General features: G+C 39.5%; 1 protein-coding gene and 1 long non-coding RNA gene across 3 annotated transcripts in view; one reads left to right on the top strand and one right to left on the bottom strand.

The window, feature by feature from the left end:
• The window catches only part of LOC149080429 (kinesin-like protein KIF28), a 1,038,199-nt gene that overhangs the window by 825,648 nt on the left and 195,173 nt on the right, over nt 1–17,378 (bottom strand). For both annotated transcript variants that reach the window (XM_089239551.1, XM_089239552.1), the window contains exon 7: nt 12,496–12,626. In XM_089239551.1, the coding sequence (XP_089095677.1) occupies nt 12,496–12,626 (131 nt within the window). The remainder of the gene's footprint in view (nt 1–12,495; nt 12,627–17,378) is intronic.
• Nucleotides 1–17,378, top strand: part of LOC149080433 (uncharacterized) — an 89,541-nt gene that overhangs the window by 24,470 nt on the left and 47,693 nt on the right. Inside the window, exon 2 of the long non-coding RNA XR_016193578.1 lies at nt 12,762–12,805. This is a non-coding gene — a long non-coding RNA (uncharacterized LOC149080433). The remainder of the gene's footprint in view (nt 1–12,761; nt 12,806–17,378) is intronic.

Genomic DNA, 17,378 nt, shown 5'->3' with positions numbered 1-17,378 from the left:
CGTATTGCACCTGCGTAGGTAGCACGTTAGTGCGTAAACGCATTTTTTCATCGGTTTCTTGTCTGAGATCAATCAAGAGGTATGAATAGGCGGATTTCGTTGCATCTGCGTAACTTTCTTGGAAGAACTTGATTTTCGTGGGATACAGCTGTCTTCCCAGGTAGGTGATTTGGTTCAAGCCCCTCCTATTTTTGAATAAAAATATATAATGCGAATTTAGCGTTATTTCCCGCAACCCTTTATGAAAAAAGTTCCGAGTTATAAAAATAACTGATAAATTTCTATGATGACTGTATTTAGTGAATAGTTTAACCATCTTTTGCTCAGACGAAAGCTCAGACATAACATCACCAAAAATGAGCAACGCGTTATTAACCCCTTCAAAATCATAGTCCTCTCGGAATTCGACATCTTTGATTTCCGTATGCAGCGGTTGAGATTCACCGTAGAACCATATTATTCGTTTCGGTAATGGTTTCATGAGTTTATCGCGGTGTTCAAGCAGCCCTTTCAGAAAATAAGTTTTCCCGCTCCCGCTTGCTCCGGCGCAGACTGCCGTAAACGGGTGGTGTAGCGTTAATGGTTCCATTTTGAATAATGACAAGATGCACGTTATGTAAATCAGTTTTATTGGAAAGAAAAATATTTTGTCACAAACTTAAACACTCGCAAATCGTTGTTTACATTTAAGCGGGGTACAATAGAATTCATGCTCTTTCCCAAGCATTTGCAGTGCACGTAATAAATGACGTAATGTCCGCAAACTTGCGTATCAGCCGACTGTAGCGCCACATCGTTGTAGTTGAACCGTTGATATCTTCTGAGGAATTTCATGATGTTACCTTTCTGGAAGTTAGAAGGTGCCCTTCCAAATGAGTCGAAGAATTCGGCAGTCATGTTATCGTGGAGATAAATCGCCAACCAGTGTGTTCCGGGTTCATTGTTGGTATCAGTGTTAACAATCAAAGCTGCTGGATACTTCCATATTTTCAAGGGTAACGTATTACTAGCGTAAACATCTGTGAATGTTTTCTTAGTTATCGGGTTCGTTCGAAGAGCACGTCGGATCTGGTCGGAATCCATTAGCTTGAGAAATCACACAAGATACTTCTAGACTTTGTTATTTCTATCAGACTCTGAAATTCACCGTAGATGATTACCGAGATGGTTTTTGGTAATGCTTGTGCAAATTTCAGTTCCACACGTAAGTTACCTTGACGGACTAAGTGTAGGTGTCCACAGTCACTTTGATCGAGCAGCAGCGAGAAATAAAAGAGGGTGTACCCGTTTTAGAATTCCTGTTGCGTTATATCAATACCGCGATCTTCCTCGATTCTAAATAGGTTGTTGTAAGCTCTGACAATGTTCCCGGTTTCAAAGTTGGGTTCCAGAGGTTTATGTGGCAACGGACGCCCGTCTACGTATACGGAGACAAAGGTGAGTTTGTAATGCTGGAAATCGAATGGGTAACTTGTAAAGGTGCCGTTGAATGCGTTATTATCCACTAAGCCAATTATAACTCTACGCGGCATTGCACCGAGGTACACATTATCTTGCACGAATGACATGCTACCCTGAGCCACTGAATATACTTTTGTGAGAACCCTATCGATGGGGTATTTGGCCGTAGTCTTCTCTAAAGCTTTTGCATGTCCGATGGCGACGGCGGGATTAACCCTCACTTTCCTTACGAAGAGACTGGCATGTTCAATGATGATGTCATAATTGCTAGTTGGTGCGATTAAGAAGAACGAGGGTTTAGAACGTACTAGACGGATTTTCAAGTCCACCAAGTTGAGCAACAGTCTTTGTTGGAAGAATAAAGAACAGTGAATTCTTCCCATCATATCGTAAGACCGACTGTTAACAATGTTTTTGGTTCTCTTCTTCATACCCTCATTATTTGTTGCGTCGGCCGTATGTCCCGCGGTGTCCTTGTAGTATCCTTCCATCGTGAGTGGTCCATTCTTCGCATCTCGACCGTAGTTTAATAAGGTTTCTATGTATGCTCTGTACAGGTAAGTGTGAGATGAATTCGTGATGTTCCTACCGTTTAGAGATACATCAACCTGAGAGAAGAGAGAATGTAGCGAGAGGTTCACGAGAGAGATAGGATCTTCATCTGGTAGAGGTTTACCATCCTTCGTAACTTTCAACTGGATATATAGTTGTGTAGCTGACAAGTCAATGTAATCTTCAGTGCTTCCAGCAATACTAAATTCCAACGGACCGTCTCTGATGCTTGAGAGCGGGATAAATTCGATCCATTCACCTCCTTCAATAGCGGTTTGCGTGGGAGGTAAAGCAAACAAGTCCACTTCGCTTTTCAAGCACTCGAGTGAGTTTGCCATGATAAGAGCCATCTTTTCAATCAAAAATATCGTGTGTTGCTACTTTCTTCGCTTTCTTTCGAATGATACCTCTCCTCGCTAAACACTTTCTTTTATGACCTACGAGCATTTTCTTTATCTTCGCGGATGCCTTGTCACTCAGCTAACGACCCGCTTCTTTGGCTCTTTCTAGCGCTGCCGTTTTCGCGTCTCTACCTTGTGCGACGTCGTTTGCAAAATCGACACCGGATTTCAGAACCTGTCGACCTAAAACTTTTGCTCCTCTTTTCAACAGCGGCATAGCAGATCGGAATAAGGAGCTGAAAACGGATCCGAAACCATAACCTCGATGTAACGGCGTTCCCTGATAATATGCAAGACCTTGACCTGCTTGGTTGACGTAATAATCCGTCACGCTGTTTATACAACACCGGTATGGTTGATAGGGCATGTTTATAAATGTTTGTCTAAAGTGTAGTTTAACAATCACCTTTTCACGTTCGAATGACACGAATTTCCCCGTGTGCGTCTTTATGTAAACGTGAACGGTTTCGAAACTCTTTCGGGCTAGGGGGATATAATGTCGTCTCTCGAATGAAGCGTGCGTTGACGATGTCACCGGTTTCCCGATTCGGTTTTCACAATTCTCAGCAATGGTGCAAACGTATTTCCAACTATCTGCGGCTCAACTGTATCACAATAAACGTACAGTAAGTGAAAGTCCAATTTTGGATCAGCCGTGTAAGGACCCTCCGCGATTGGCCCCTTTATCTCTCCTGGTTCGAATCCGAGATTTTTGGCTACACCCGTATGCAAAATAAGTCTGGAGTCTTTCACCAAACTTACTTTAACTTTTTTCGTGGTCTTGTTGAATGTGATAACGATCTTATCTTTTAAAATGTAGGAGATCGCTTTTATGAGTTCAGGAGTTGTCTCAAAAAACCGCACGGAATCTTCCCTTTTTTTAGCACTCCGTTTCCTACGTCAAATTCGAAGCTGTTTGTCTGTTCGGTTATGTTGTGGAATGAGTGAGGAAACATGAACTCGGAGAGAGCTACTTCCATGTTAGAATCGAGTTCCAATGCATTCGGGAGCTTTATCGTGAAGTTTGAGAGAGTATTATCGGTGAAAAAATTCATGCTGGCATCACTGGGTAAAGTGAGGTAGAAAGAAGACATCTTGATGCAATGAATCAAGATCGTCATGGTGTGAGGTATTTATAGTTCCACCCACTTGTTAAATTTATCACCGCAATGTTGAAATTTCACAAGATGTTCCGTTTTCCCATTCCGCTTTCTTTTTGATCATTTGATCATTTTTGTCGCACCACGGTCATTTTCTGCACACGAGGGCTAATTAGACCGGGACCTACAATTTATTGCCGATTCCGAACGGCAGGCTTGTTTTTCATACTCATCGAGAGGTTGGTGCACTAACCCGTCGATGGGGGACTCCCTGCGGTAACAATTTTTGCTGCGGTCAAGTCGCCGTTTTTTGTTGTACCCCTGTGTCAGGAAAGTTTTCTGACAAGGACGAACTGGGTATCGAACTCGCGACACCTCTAAACATCCTTTGGTACTTTAGGCGAGCATTTTATCGACCGGGCTACCGCGCCCATTTCTTTTTCTCTTTCGCTTTCTTTTTCTCAACACCTTTTCGATGGGGAATGTCTCATCTAATTCACCTTCACCAACTCGTCTGTATAAAAAGTCCCTTTAATTTCTTCCCCCATCAAATCTCTTAACCTGTATACGGGTACCTCTCTCTCAATACATTCGTCCACTACGAAAATTTCATGGGAAAAATTGGACTCGTAACCTGTTTCGAGCGGGTGATGCGGACGTGGTCGCCAACTTGAAATTTTCGTTCAACTTTTTTCCTATTCTTTCGCATGTATAGGTTCTCCCATGCCAACTTCTCGTTCCCTTTATTTACTTCTGTAAGGGTCATCTTTATGCTGCTGTGATGAGTGTTATTGTAACTAAATATTAAATCCTGTAAAACGCCGATATATCTATACGTGTTCTTCGCTGTGAAGTATCGCCACATCTTAGATTTCAGGGTTGGGTTGAATCTCTCCACAATTGCAGCTTTCACGTCATCGTTCTCAGTCGTGAAGAATTTCACGCCCCTCTCTTTCAGAAACTTCTGGAATATCTTGTTTTTCAATTCGGTACCTTTATCAGTCTGTAACACTTGCGGTTGTCTTTCCTCGAATATTTTCTGAAACGCTTCCACAACAGCCCTCCCCGTCTTATCTCTCAGCGGATAGCCCAAGCATATTTAGATAAAACATCGGTACAAGTTAAAATGTATCGTTGACCGCCGTTAAATTTCTCTAGATTTCTCATGTCCACCAGATCAGCTTGAAACTGTTGATCGATGGCACCTACCATAACACGATTCCTAGGAAATTTTTTCCTCCTCTGACGGTGGAGAGTGTAAGACTTTTCTCCTTCCAACCACTTTCTTATTTTTTCCCGTGGTACCTCTCCTTTAAACGCCCTGTGCAATGCATCCACTCCGCCATAACTTCCATAACTTCCCGCGCTCCTCGGGTTTCGATAACTATTCTCCATCGATTGAAGGAAGAAGACTCTGCATGATAGACTCACCTGGTCAAGTGAAGCGAGGGTTATAAATATAAAGTTTACGGTAAGAGTTGAAAATTGAGGAGCACGAGATGAAAACTGAAGAGCTAGGAATGGAAACTGAGGATTAAGGGCTGGAAGCTGAAGAGCTAGGGATGGAAATTGAGGAGCACGAGATGAAAACTGAAGAGCTAGGAATGGAAACTGAGGATTAAGGGCTGGAAGCTGAAGAGCTAGGGATGGAAACTGAGGAGCTGAAGAGCTAGGGATGAAAATTGAGGAGCTGAAGAGCTTGGGATGGAAACTGAGGAGCTAAGGTGAGGATTAAAGGATGAAAACTGAGGAGCCGGAGGAGCTAGGGATGGAAATTGAGGAGTTAGGAATGTAAAATGAGGAGCCAGGGGTCAAAGGTCACCGATAAGAGGGTTTAGGAATGTAAAATGAGGAGCCAGGGGTCAAAGGTGGCTGATAAGAGGTGGCTCCTTGCTCCTCATCCAGTTTTTCAACTCTCCTTTTTATACTATTCCTGACCATCCTTTTCACAGACCTGATGCTATAGACTTTGCGTTATCCAAAAATATTGATACCACTATCTCGGTCCACTCACCTGCAGCCTTGACATCTCCTCATAACCCGTTAGTGATAAAATTGGACTTTCTCATCCGAACAGAGGTCCCATATGTGCGGAAAACCAATTGGGAACAATATACTAGGATATTGGAAGATATACCGGTAAGCCGCCTTACGGGGGCTGATGCGGATGAAATAGAGGTGGAGGCAGTAAATCTTACAAATGCTGTGCAGGCTGCTATAGATGAGGCAACAACAAAAGTAAGGGCTGATACACACAGATTTGGACTGTCATGTGCACTCCACTTTCGCTTAAGGGAGAAAAACGGAGTTCGGAAAAGATGGCAGCGTTTCCGTGGACAGGGTGATAGAAGTCTACTAAACAGAATGCAGAGAGAGATTAAGGAAGAGATTAGGTCTTTCGTAAATGGAAGGTTCACTTCCTTTTTGGAGGAGGTGGACATCTGTGACGGATCTCTCTGGAAAGCGCTTAGGATATGTCGGCCTAAAGTCGAATTAATAACATGGCTTCACAGTACGAATAATGGTATAGTTTTTGATCCATCAGAGGTAGCAGAGGCCTTCGCGGACTCTTTTGAACAACAATTTACACCGAATGGTATACAGGACGCTATGACAGCAATACAAAACCATCAGAAAATTTGTTTGTTTTTGGAAAATAACCCGCCAATCCTCACTGAGACTGAATTTGTTCCACTCACTAAAATTGATGAGCTTAATTTGGCTATAAAGAATTTAAAATCGAAAAAAGCTCCTGGCTTCGATAATATAACTTACCTGGTGATTAAGTACCTCCCCTGTGCGGTTCGCCTTTCCCTGGTTAACATCTTCAACAATATGATAAAACTAAATTTTTTTCCAAATCATTGGAAGAAAGCTATTCTGAAACCCATCCATAAACCAAACACTGACCTACTTTTCCCCCAAAACTTCCGCCCAATTTCTTTTTCTGGTTTTAGCAAATTGTTTGAACGCATCTACGTAGCCCGCTTCAATAACTATGTATACCGCTTCTAATAATTTAATTTCACCAGAACAGCATGGCTTCAGGGGTGAACATTCTGTGATCACCCAGTTATTGCGGACAACGGAGTTCATTATGGATGCATTGAATCATCGTGAATATGTCTGTGCCATGAGCTTGGATATAGCTAAGGCCTTTGACAGGACAAACAATGATACGCTGCTCGTGAGAATGATTGACCTGGACTTTCACCAAAAATTTATTTATTTCGTGAAAAGTTATCTTGAGGACTGGGAATTCCGGGTGAAGATCGGTGGGACGCTCTCAACTAGTCGCCCTATAAGAGCATCGGTTCCCCCAGGGGAGCGTATTTGGACCACAACTCTTCTCTATATATGTGGATAATTTCCCTGGCCCACAGAGGGGCCTCAAGTGCCAGTACGTGGATGACATCCTGCTGCTGGCCCACTCTAGGGACCTTAACAAGGCGTTTGAAAACCTTCAGTAAACGGTTGATATGGTAGAGGAGCATTGAAGCGGACATAAAACTAAATCACAATAAGTGTGTATTCATGTGGTTTCACAAGAGAAACCCCCTCACCCCCCCCCCCCACTGGACCAAACCATCAGATAGAAGTTGGTAATGTTAAACTCGCACCTAAACCCCAGCTTAAATATCTAGGGGTCAGGGGTCATCTTTGATCGAAAAATGAATTTCAAAGCTCACGTGGAGCAAGTCAAGGGGAAGGCCAATAAAAACTTGGGAATGCTAAATAGGGTTTATATCCCCGGAAGTAAATTGTCGCTACGAAATAAACTTCTACTTTACAATTCGGTTATTCGACCATCACTAACCTATGCATCCCCCGTCTGGGCATTTGCCACGAAAAAGAATCTTGAAGTTTTGCAAATATTTGAAAACAAACTTTGCAGGCACTTTACGGGGGCCAGTTGGTATATGAGGAATTTGGATATAAGAAATGATATTCAAATGAACTCGATCAGGCAGCAAATTTGCTGTCTGGCTGAAACTTGCTATGAGACAATCAGAAACTCCCCCCACGGGCACCTGCGAAAGAATCTGGATTATGATCCTAGGATTATTGTGAAATATGGCCGGTCGATGAATATTCTTCATCGGCAGTGGCCTGTCTAGAGAATGCTTGGACTATTATTTACACTGCTCTGGGGCGATGGGAAATGCGTGCTTCCTTCCCCACAGCGATAGATGATGTTGAAATGCGCATACGAATAATTATAAAGCGGGGATTGTAATCTTATGACAATTGCCTGTTGGCTTGCTGGTACGGCTATGACGTTCCATGCCTTTTTTGGAGAAAATGTAAAAGTCGTCTTTTAGAGTTTATTTTTAATGACTAGTTGGGGGGGGGGGGGTTTACTGAACTCAAAATTGAGTTTTCTTTTTTAAACTTGTTGGCCCTGAGAGGAACCCCTTCGGACGAGATCTTTTAACCTCTACTTTTTAAATGTTAGCGGTATTCGGCATATTTTAAAAAGATTTTAAATTTTTTATTCTTTTTCTTAAAATTTGTATTGTTGCGTTCTGCCCAGACAAGACTTGCCATGCCATGAGTGCGGATAAAGTGATTTGCGCTTGCTATCTGTATAAAAATGCCCATTTATTTTGAAAATTTTGACTAAACACTCTCTTTACCTACATCTGACACACACGGTACATACCATGCACGCACACTTACTATTTCTTTTTTTTGCGTAGGACTTATCTGTGGCCCACTCTTTAAGAGCGGTAGAGTGACTAGGGCTGCACGGGATCGCCGTAAAAGCACCATTCAGGTCAGGATTCAGCCATTGGATGGGTCAAAATCAATTCGTCGCGCTCGACCTGTCGCGGGACAATTTGTCGCAGCGTCAATTCGTCGTGCTACAAACTCGTCACGGTACAAATTTGTCGCAGGCTCCTTTCGTCGCTGTACAAAGTTGTAGCGAAGTCATTTCGTCGCGATGTCAATTCGTCGCGACAAATTTTAATTGTTTTAAAATTCATATGTTTGTTGTGGTCTTATAAATAGGGTAGTTGCTTTAGGCGTAAAAAATGGAACTAATTTTTTTTCTCATTTATTGGAAATGTTCCCCATTCCCATCTGTTTTAATTTTTAAGAAATGAAGGAAAGTATTCATTGAAGTCATCGAGGGACATTGGAACGTACACTAAGATAATAAATTGGGATCCAATAAATTTTTAAAATTTAATTTTCACCACATAAGCCACATTCTGCCGGGATTTCAATTTCTCCCAGTGAGGAGCGTTAGAGAGCACACCAAGATAAATTGGGATCAATTTATCTTGATGATCATTGAAAATTTAGTTTCCATCGTATAGGCCGCGCTTCCCGCTTTCTGTAGGGATTTCCATTTCTTGCAGCGAGGGGCGTTGGAGGATGCACATCGAGATAATAAATTGCGATCACACAATGTGGCCCTCCAGCACGATTTCCGTAATTCACTATTAAATGTATTCATGCAGAGAACATATCTTTAAGGAATTTTTTATCGACAATGTATCTAAGTTTTATGTGCAACAGCTGCGAAAAGTCTTATTTTCAAATTATTTTTTTGCAATGCAATGTACATTTCAAATCACTTTGTATTATTGTCAGCCCGTTTGGGTTTGAGACCGTTCTCGTAAGTACGTAAGCGAATACCGTTCGCTGGTGTTCATTGCGTTGTGTATAACCCAGGCAAAGTTTACACAAAGTAGCCATACATGAGATGCTGGAAGTTAATTAGTTTATTTACGCTGCAGTTAATTGAATTAATGCCAATTGTATTTTCCATATCATCATCCTTATTAAAAATTAATACATACTGAATTCAAAACTTAACGAATTCTTCTATTGGCCCCCAAAACATTTAAGCTCTTGGCTCTGAACATTATATGACCCGTGATTTTTCATTACACCTCAGTTCACCCCCAAAACAATTAATTACGAGTACCTACACTAAATCACATATGGGAGAGAGAATATAATCCATGCATCACTCACCAGTTTAGTTGAGAGACGCCTCTCCAGTCTTTAGCCTTAGACACTCATCGCAGCCAGGAAACCGATTCCCGAGATTACAACTCTCGTCTTCACAAGTCCTCTTTTTCGGTCTCGTTCGTTACTGCCTTTCTCTCTAACTCCAACTCCCGTATCCAGATTTTCTCTACCATTTAAGATTTCATTACGGCGTCCCAGTCCCTTGGAAAACTCCACCCATTTAATTTGATTTGATATTTTACCCATCATCTCTAAGTTTCTATTCGTTTTATTCATAAGATTGGCCATTGCCGATCCATCCCTAATTTCTTTGTCCAAGCGACTCTCCCTTCAGGATGCCGGAAGTGTTTGGAACGTGTGGGTTCTTGTCTTGATCTTGAAGTAGGAAATATTGATTTCTGAATCATTTCTCTGGGTGCTCATAACCATTCCATAAAGTACCCTGGGCATCCACAACATCCCTGTCTCTGACACCACTGCAAATGTCAATCAATTTTTGATTTTTTTTTTTCAACTCTAAAGTAACAACTCTCGAGTAAAAAGAATGAAATCAGACTTTTAATTAGCCCATTGTACATGACACTCATACGGCTCCAGTCAACGATTAGTAAAAATTTCTTCTTACAATACAAATGAATTAACATTAACAGACAATGTAAGATTATGTTCAGAGATATATTTCCTAGGTGGGGAGGGTGTGTGCGGGCTTTATCCGAAGATGACAAGTTCAAGTGAAAGGACGTAACCGAAATTAAGTAATTGGTGATCAAGAACATGAATTAGATAGGGAGAAGGGAGGCAAGGTCTGGATACCCACAGGTGGGAAAACTATAAATGCGCCTCTGATTATAGCCTACATCTATTAGGATAATTTTAATTTTAAAAACAATTCGTATCGTACATATAAATACTCCACAATATCTAAACCTTTATTTATTTTCAGTGCTTTGAGTACCATTTTATTTGAACACTTATATAACGTGAATATCGCAATAAAAACCCGATGATGATTTATAGACTAATAAGTGATGGTATTTTGAATTACCATAATTTTTTTCTTTTTTTTAAAGATACGTAGAAGATTTCAATTTATTGCAATTTAAATTGAATTCAAACAATTTAATTTAAAAAGTACTACATATTATTTTTTGTCATCCGTATAATCTGTATCTTTACTTTCAGATACAACAAAAAACTCAAATAAAGAAAATTAATAATAGGCTAATTCATTTTCAATTGCATTAAAAGTTTTTCTTATTTCGGAACATGAATTATGGGGGGAAAACTTTTAAACACACACGCAAACCAACATATCATTTCCACGTTCGGTTTTGCAATATTCCATGTTTTTGCCAACAGAAATATGTAGACCAAGCACACCAACCTTGTACCAAAAGCTTAGGCGCTAATGAAAACTATGTGAAAATATTCAAACAAGCCAGCCAAAGATATGCGACTGATTATAAATATAAGATAAATGGTTATATTATATGTATGCGACTGACCCATAGTCGTCTTTCTTATTGGTGATTACATGGTTTTTGTCGGTACTCATCCTCTGGGCAATATGAAAACTTCACCGAATCGTCATTCATAAGCACTGTACATTTCTACCCTTGATCTGTGCCCAACTCCTTTCGCTGTGAGAAATAGAAATCTCAATAAAAGCGGGAAGTGCGGCTTATACGGTGAAAATTAAGCATTAATTTAATTCAATTATTAATTAATTAAATATTTCAGGTTCTTATGGAGATACTGTAATGGTAAATGTTGGTGACTCTCGAAGGGGGGGGGAGAGAAACTCTCGAGCCCATGGGGCAGATAGAAATTTACCGTTAAAGATAGGCTCACTATAATTTGGGGAATATCATACAAACCGAAATTTTTCCACATGGTATTGAAATTTTATCATAGCAAAAATCAATTATTTAACATTTCAAATTTTCATAACTGAATTTTCAAATATAATTAAACTTTTATATGCAGTTAAATTTTTAAATGGAATTGATATTATAATTTTTATTTCAATGTACTTTCGCATTGACAAAAAATGATTATTTTCAGTTTACTGCGTGTACAGTTTTGTTCATGTTTTTATTTCACGTGTAAGACAAAAACCGACATACTGTACAAGCTCGCGTGGAACATGTACAGTGAAGAATCGACGGTTCGACGAATTGATTCTGCGCTGTAATATATAAATTGACGTCACGATGAATTGACACGGCGGCAAACTTGTACAGATACGAATTGGAGCTGCGACGAATTGGCACTGCGACGAATTTGTACCGCGACGAATTGACACTGCGACAAACTTGTACCACGACAAATTGAGGCGCGACAAGTAGAGTGTCACAAATTGACCGGCTACGCCATTGGATATACTACAAAAAAGGGGATAAAGACGACTGCTTTCTATATTCATTAGCTATAGGTAAGTTTGCCTTCTTACAGTGACGTCACGAGCTCCGTGTGGAAGCTTTCTTTTATAGGTGGTGTTGACCAAGCTCACGGCCCGCTTTCGCAACGAAATTTTCTATATACGCTATATCTCGTTCACTATAGTTCACTAAACTTCTAATGTTGAGAATAAACACGGGAGAAACAAGCGCAAAATTTTGTTACTAAAACGTGCCCACCAGCAGAAACTCTGTCAAGGTCACAGTCGAAGATCTGAAACAACACTCAAACATTCAGTTGTTTGGTTATGTTGTTCTGGGCATTTTGCCTGTTGTGGCGTTGTATTTGTATTTGTATAATACTGTACCTTGTACTCATCAACATCAGCTCCAATGCAATACTATTAAAAACTACTGTATTTCAAGTGTTTCAAGGTTTACCATAATCAAGGTATAAAAGTTTCCGCTTAATTACTTTAGGCTATCAGTCCATGGATAGATATTTTTTTCTGATTTATTAGTGAAATCAACACTGCCTGTCGATAAACAATATTGTAATCAACATAACCAGTACATAGAATCAAAATAAGGACTTACCCCTTGAATTTTTTCCAACTGCCCTTTCTGCTAAAGCATGAATGCAATTTCCCAAACAAGACAATGATTGATTTATAGCAGCTCCTTCTTTTAAACGATTTCCAGTTGCTCCGGTGATCGATGCTCTCTCACTGAAACATAGCAGAATTCTACAATTTTGAAAAAGTTTCTCTGTATTCAGATATCAAAACTTTTAATGAACAATTTATATAACTTATATTGAGTGAGTGATTTATTTATTTATTTTTTTTTTTTTTTTATTCTAGATGTCCATGGTACAAAACTGGCTCTATAAAAAAAGGGAAATACAGTATGTTATGCAATTGTCACTTCTTGTTGCTATCCAATAGCTAATTCCTACAGCGTTAGTCTTACAAGTGCATTTTCAAAATGACAGGCTGTCCTAAATTGTTTGCACAGTGGATATCTCTGTAACCGTTGACTTTCGAAGCATGCTTTCAATAACAAAAAGTTTTCAAAAGACGTGCAGTTACTTAAAATCTCAAAATTTCTTTGAGGGGTCATATACATTGAAAAATAAAAAAATTAACTTTTTATACAGTGCTCGTGCGCTCAAAAACCCAATTAGAAAGTTGTTGCCTTGTCTCTTAGGCCAACAAAAGAAATTCCTCGTTTCTAACAAGGGAAGTGTACAAAGGTGTCATCCTCAAAAAATTGTGAAAAAAATTAAAGTACATTCATCTCACCCAGAAACACATAAAAACAAAAAAATAGCGGCGGAATGCAATTATTAAAGCCACAACAAATTATTAAAAATGATAACAGTTGGCTATTTATCACCTCTCGCGCTGCTCTCTCTTTTGGCAATATCTATAAAAAAAACTTCTTTTCCTTCTTTCCTCTAGCTTCTTCCCCCATTCTCTCTTTCAAATTCCCCATTCAAAGAAACTTTTTCTAGTAACAGTGGAACCTCGTTTATACGACGTTCAAGAGACCGAGCCAAACGTCCTTATTAATATTAATATATTATTTACACACTTACACATATTGTTAACAATTACACGTGTGTAAAGGCACATACACTACACTGCCGTAGCGTGTTACCACACGTTAATGCGTGTGATAAAAAGTTCCACCAATGAGTCTTCTGTAGGTACGTTTACATTGTGCTGACGAGACGTGGTAAAGTCTGTGATGATGTAATTTGACATAACACGCAAAAATCCGTGCACACTACTCTGACGTGTCGTGGGACCACGTAGAAGTACGTGCGATATAAAGTCCATCTATGAGTCTTCTGTAGGTACGTTCACACTGTGCTGACGTGACGTGTGAATGCGTCGGATTACGCAATCCGACGTAACACACCTTATTACGTGTCACAAAAAAATCAAATCGTTCAGATTTTCATCAGTCGTGTGATGGCACGTGAAGACGAAATATTTGTTTTCCTCGTTCTTTTTGCTTCGTTCGTGTTTTGATCTATTTTGTTTTGTGTTCGCGTTTTGATTTATTCAATTTTTTTTTTCGTGTTTTCATTTAATTTGTTTTTGCTCGTGTGTTGATGATGGAAGAGCAACTGATCGAACACGTTCGGTCAAACTCTTTGCTCTATGACCCTACCCACCGAGAATACTGAAATCAAAATGCGCGGAGAGAGGCTTGGGACGAGATCAGAGAAAAACATGAACTTTCCGGTAAGTAAACAAATTATTTATTTAGTCTTTGAGATTGTAAAATTAAACAAGTGTACATGAACATATACGTTACGGTAAATTTGATACATGTGGTTATTATACATAATAACGATTATTATGTACTTACTAATCGCCTTAGTGAGTTTGATAAATTGCCCTAAATTTATATCACTTTTACCGGTGATTATACATAGTACCCAAGCATCATTGGTAAATTTGATAACTAATAAAAAATTGTAGCTTTTATACGATTATGCATAATAACCATGCGATAAAACATACCATATATGATATACATAATAATTCATACATGTATTGTATCAATATATCGGAGTACGATAGTAAAATTTGTTATCATTACATCGGGGTACGCTCGTCAAATTTGTTATTATATCGGGGGTCCGACTATATTCATCAGACATAACTCATTTGAAATTTGTTTTCATATTTATAAAATTCTCCAACTACACTACGGAATAATTTTTTTATATTCAAATTATATCAAAAACAATACATTTTGCAGGGCTGTCATTTCAACTTTTTTCCAGGAGGGGGGGGGGGCAAAGAACATGCACTCAATGTATTTATAATTATATATATATATATATATATACCATTTTTAGTGTATTTTCAAAAGCCAGGGGGCAACGCCCCCCCCCCCAAATGACGGACCTGACATTTTGGACAGAGGCGCCGACATGTAGAAAACATTGAGGGGAGATATGGAAATCATTTTTCTTTCTGTATATATAAACCTCATACGGGATAGAGGCGAAATGCTGCATTGCATTGTACATTAATTAATTATTGGGGGGGGGAAGGGGGGCTCAGCCTCCTCATAAAATTGATTTGAGGAGGTCTCATTGCTACACTCCCCACCTTCCAGCGTCTATGATTTTGAATTTTATTGGGGCTTGCATCTCGAAATTCACCTTCAACACAAGAGGTAGGTGATATCAAAAAAGGTTGGGAAACGCTGCAATATAACGAACGACCAATAAAATATCATTAAATCGACCAAAACAAGGACGGAAATCAACTTCCTTTCCCCCGCCCCCAAAGAAATGAACAAAATTCGTCTTTGAGTGTGTGTTTAAAATTTCTCTGTTTCTCCTTTTTTAGAGTACAAAATGGCAGCCGAAGTACGATTCTCGGCGGAAGAGCACAAATTGAAGAATGCAAACGACAGAACAGCTGAGATGGACCACGGTTGGAAAGCACAAACGCCTAGCGCAATAAAGTTGCACGTCATGTCAGAGACGTTGTGAATTCAGATTCGTGGAAATTCTGTGATGCAGGAAATCCACATCACATAATTTGTACGTCACAGAATTTCCACGAATAAGATTTCACAAATTCGACATCGTAGTGTGTTTCGGTCTTAATGCATCACACCAGTGTGCACACCGTATAATGTCTGATATGATCCCGCGCCATCTGACGTCACGTGGTTGCACGTCACATCATAGTAGTGTGTATCCGCCTTTACTAATGTGTAATGTATTAAACTGAGACTTTTTAAAGAAAATTACTTCTCTCCCCCCCCCCCCACACACACGCGTACAAAATATTATAAAATTGAATGTGTTTAATTGCATCTCCAATTCTGTTATAAAAAAATATAATTTAAATAACACTTGAGGGAAAAATAATCGCACATTTCAAATCACCTAAAGGAATAAAATTCAGTGTGTGTGTGGGACATTACCTTTGTGGTACGACATTGGGTAAAATATTTCAAAAAATCTTCTCGACTTGGGAAAATTTCCTTGGGATATTCAACTATTTTACAAGATCGACTTTCGTCATGAATTTAAAATTCTTCCAAAATTTCCAGTTATTTTTTAAGACGACACTTTTCGTTTTGTTGTCATTATGAATGGTGGATTTGACGCAGCCAGCAAGCAAAGCACCACAGCGAAAGAGAATAAAACAGGAAATGATTGAAAAGACTTACTGTGTATGTGTCTCTTATCGGCAGACCTGTGTACTAAATGCTTACAATATATGCATTTTCTTACCCTTTGAAAACATTGGGGGGACAAAAATTCTGAAACGGCATATGGTCATTCATCAAAACAGTTGGAATCCGTTTCTTTTGGAACTCACCGCGTCTGCGTGTTCTCAAAAACAAGCAATAAATAAATCGCTTAAGAGTTTACTCTAAATCAGTGGTTCTCGACCGGGGGCCATATGGCTCATCTGCCCCCTTTCCCGTTCGAAGAGCCTGTATCCGCTTACGGCAATATCGATAGCATGTTTTCAAATTTGAAAATTGGACACATGAACACATTTTCTTCAAATCGAGATGAGCTATTGAATGGCAGGAATTCAAACATTTCTAAATGTGAAACATTTACTATATTAATCCGTACATGTACCTCTGAAACTGAAAATTTCACTAATATTTTAAGGGTTTGATTTGTTTGCAAAATTTTTACAAAAGACTCCGGCGGTGCGCTTGTCCGACCAATCCAGTAATCCGGTGTTGATAGGCGTGAATTCTTCCTCCACAGATGAGGAAAATATGTCACTGCATGTCTTTGCAAAAAATTTTATATTATTTAAATGGACTTTTTTTCAATTAACTTCCAGTATTCGGGCGATTTCGGTAATCCGTCACACTCCAGTTTGATATGTGTCGGATTATTGAGAGTCTACTGTATTTCAATCCACAATATATAGGATATACAGGGAATATCTGCAAAAATTCGAAATTCATCCATTAACGAAACTTGAACGGTTCGATAGTCGAAGACTTGATGCCGCGAGCACCAAGGATCGAGAACTCTTGAGCTTCGGCGGGCACCATGACGCTCGCGTGCAAAAGATTGAAGATGGCTGCTCTACAGTCAGTGTCTCATGCTTGTCACCATCACGTTTTCTGTAGATTTATAGTATTTGCTAGTGACAAAGGCCGAAATGGTCTTTAAAAGCTTCAAGAACTTTTTCGCAGATGGTACTTTTAAAAGTTGTAGTAAACAGTTTTATCAGTTGTATACGATTCATGCATACATAAGTAGAAATGATGAAATCACAATAGTGCCTATAGTTTTTGCTTTGCTTGAAAAAAAAAACTGAAGATACTTGTGGTGTCCCACGCAGACGACCCCCCAAGATTCAGGTCAACGCCCTCGAGTGTGCCACGTGATCCCGGGTACTGGAGACGACCGTCTGTAAAACAACTGCAGCAGCAGAGAGAGTCACTACACACGAAAGCGTGAG

The sequence above is a fragment of the Pholcus phalangioides genome, unplaced genomic scaffold (genome assembly GCF_987345545.1).
Source record: "Pholcus phalangioides strain wild (caught in Gottingen) unplaced genomic scaffold, Ppha-v1.0 ptg000011l_1, whole genome shotgun sequence".
NCBI classification, from domain to species: Eukaryota; Metazoa; Arthropoda; class Arachnida; order Araneae; family Pholcidae; genus Pholcus; species Pholcus phalangioides.
The sequence above is the reverse complement of the archived record's forward strand: the minus strand, read 5'-3'. Positions and strand labels throughout refer to the sequence as shown.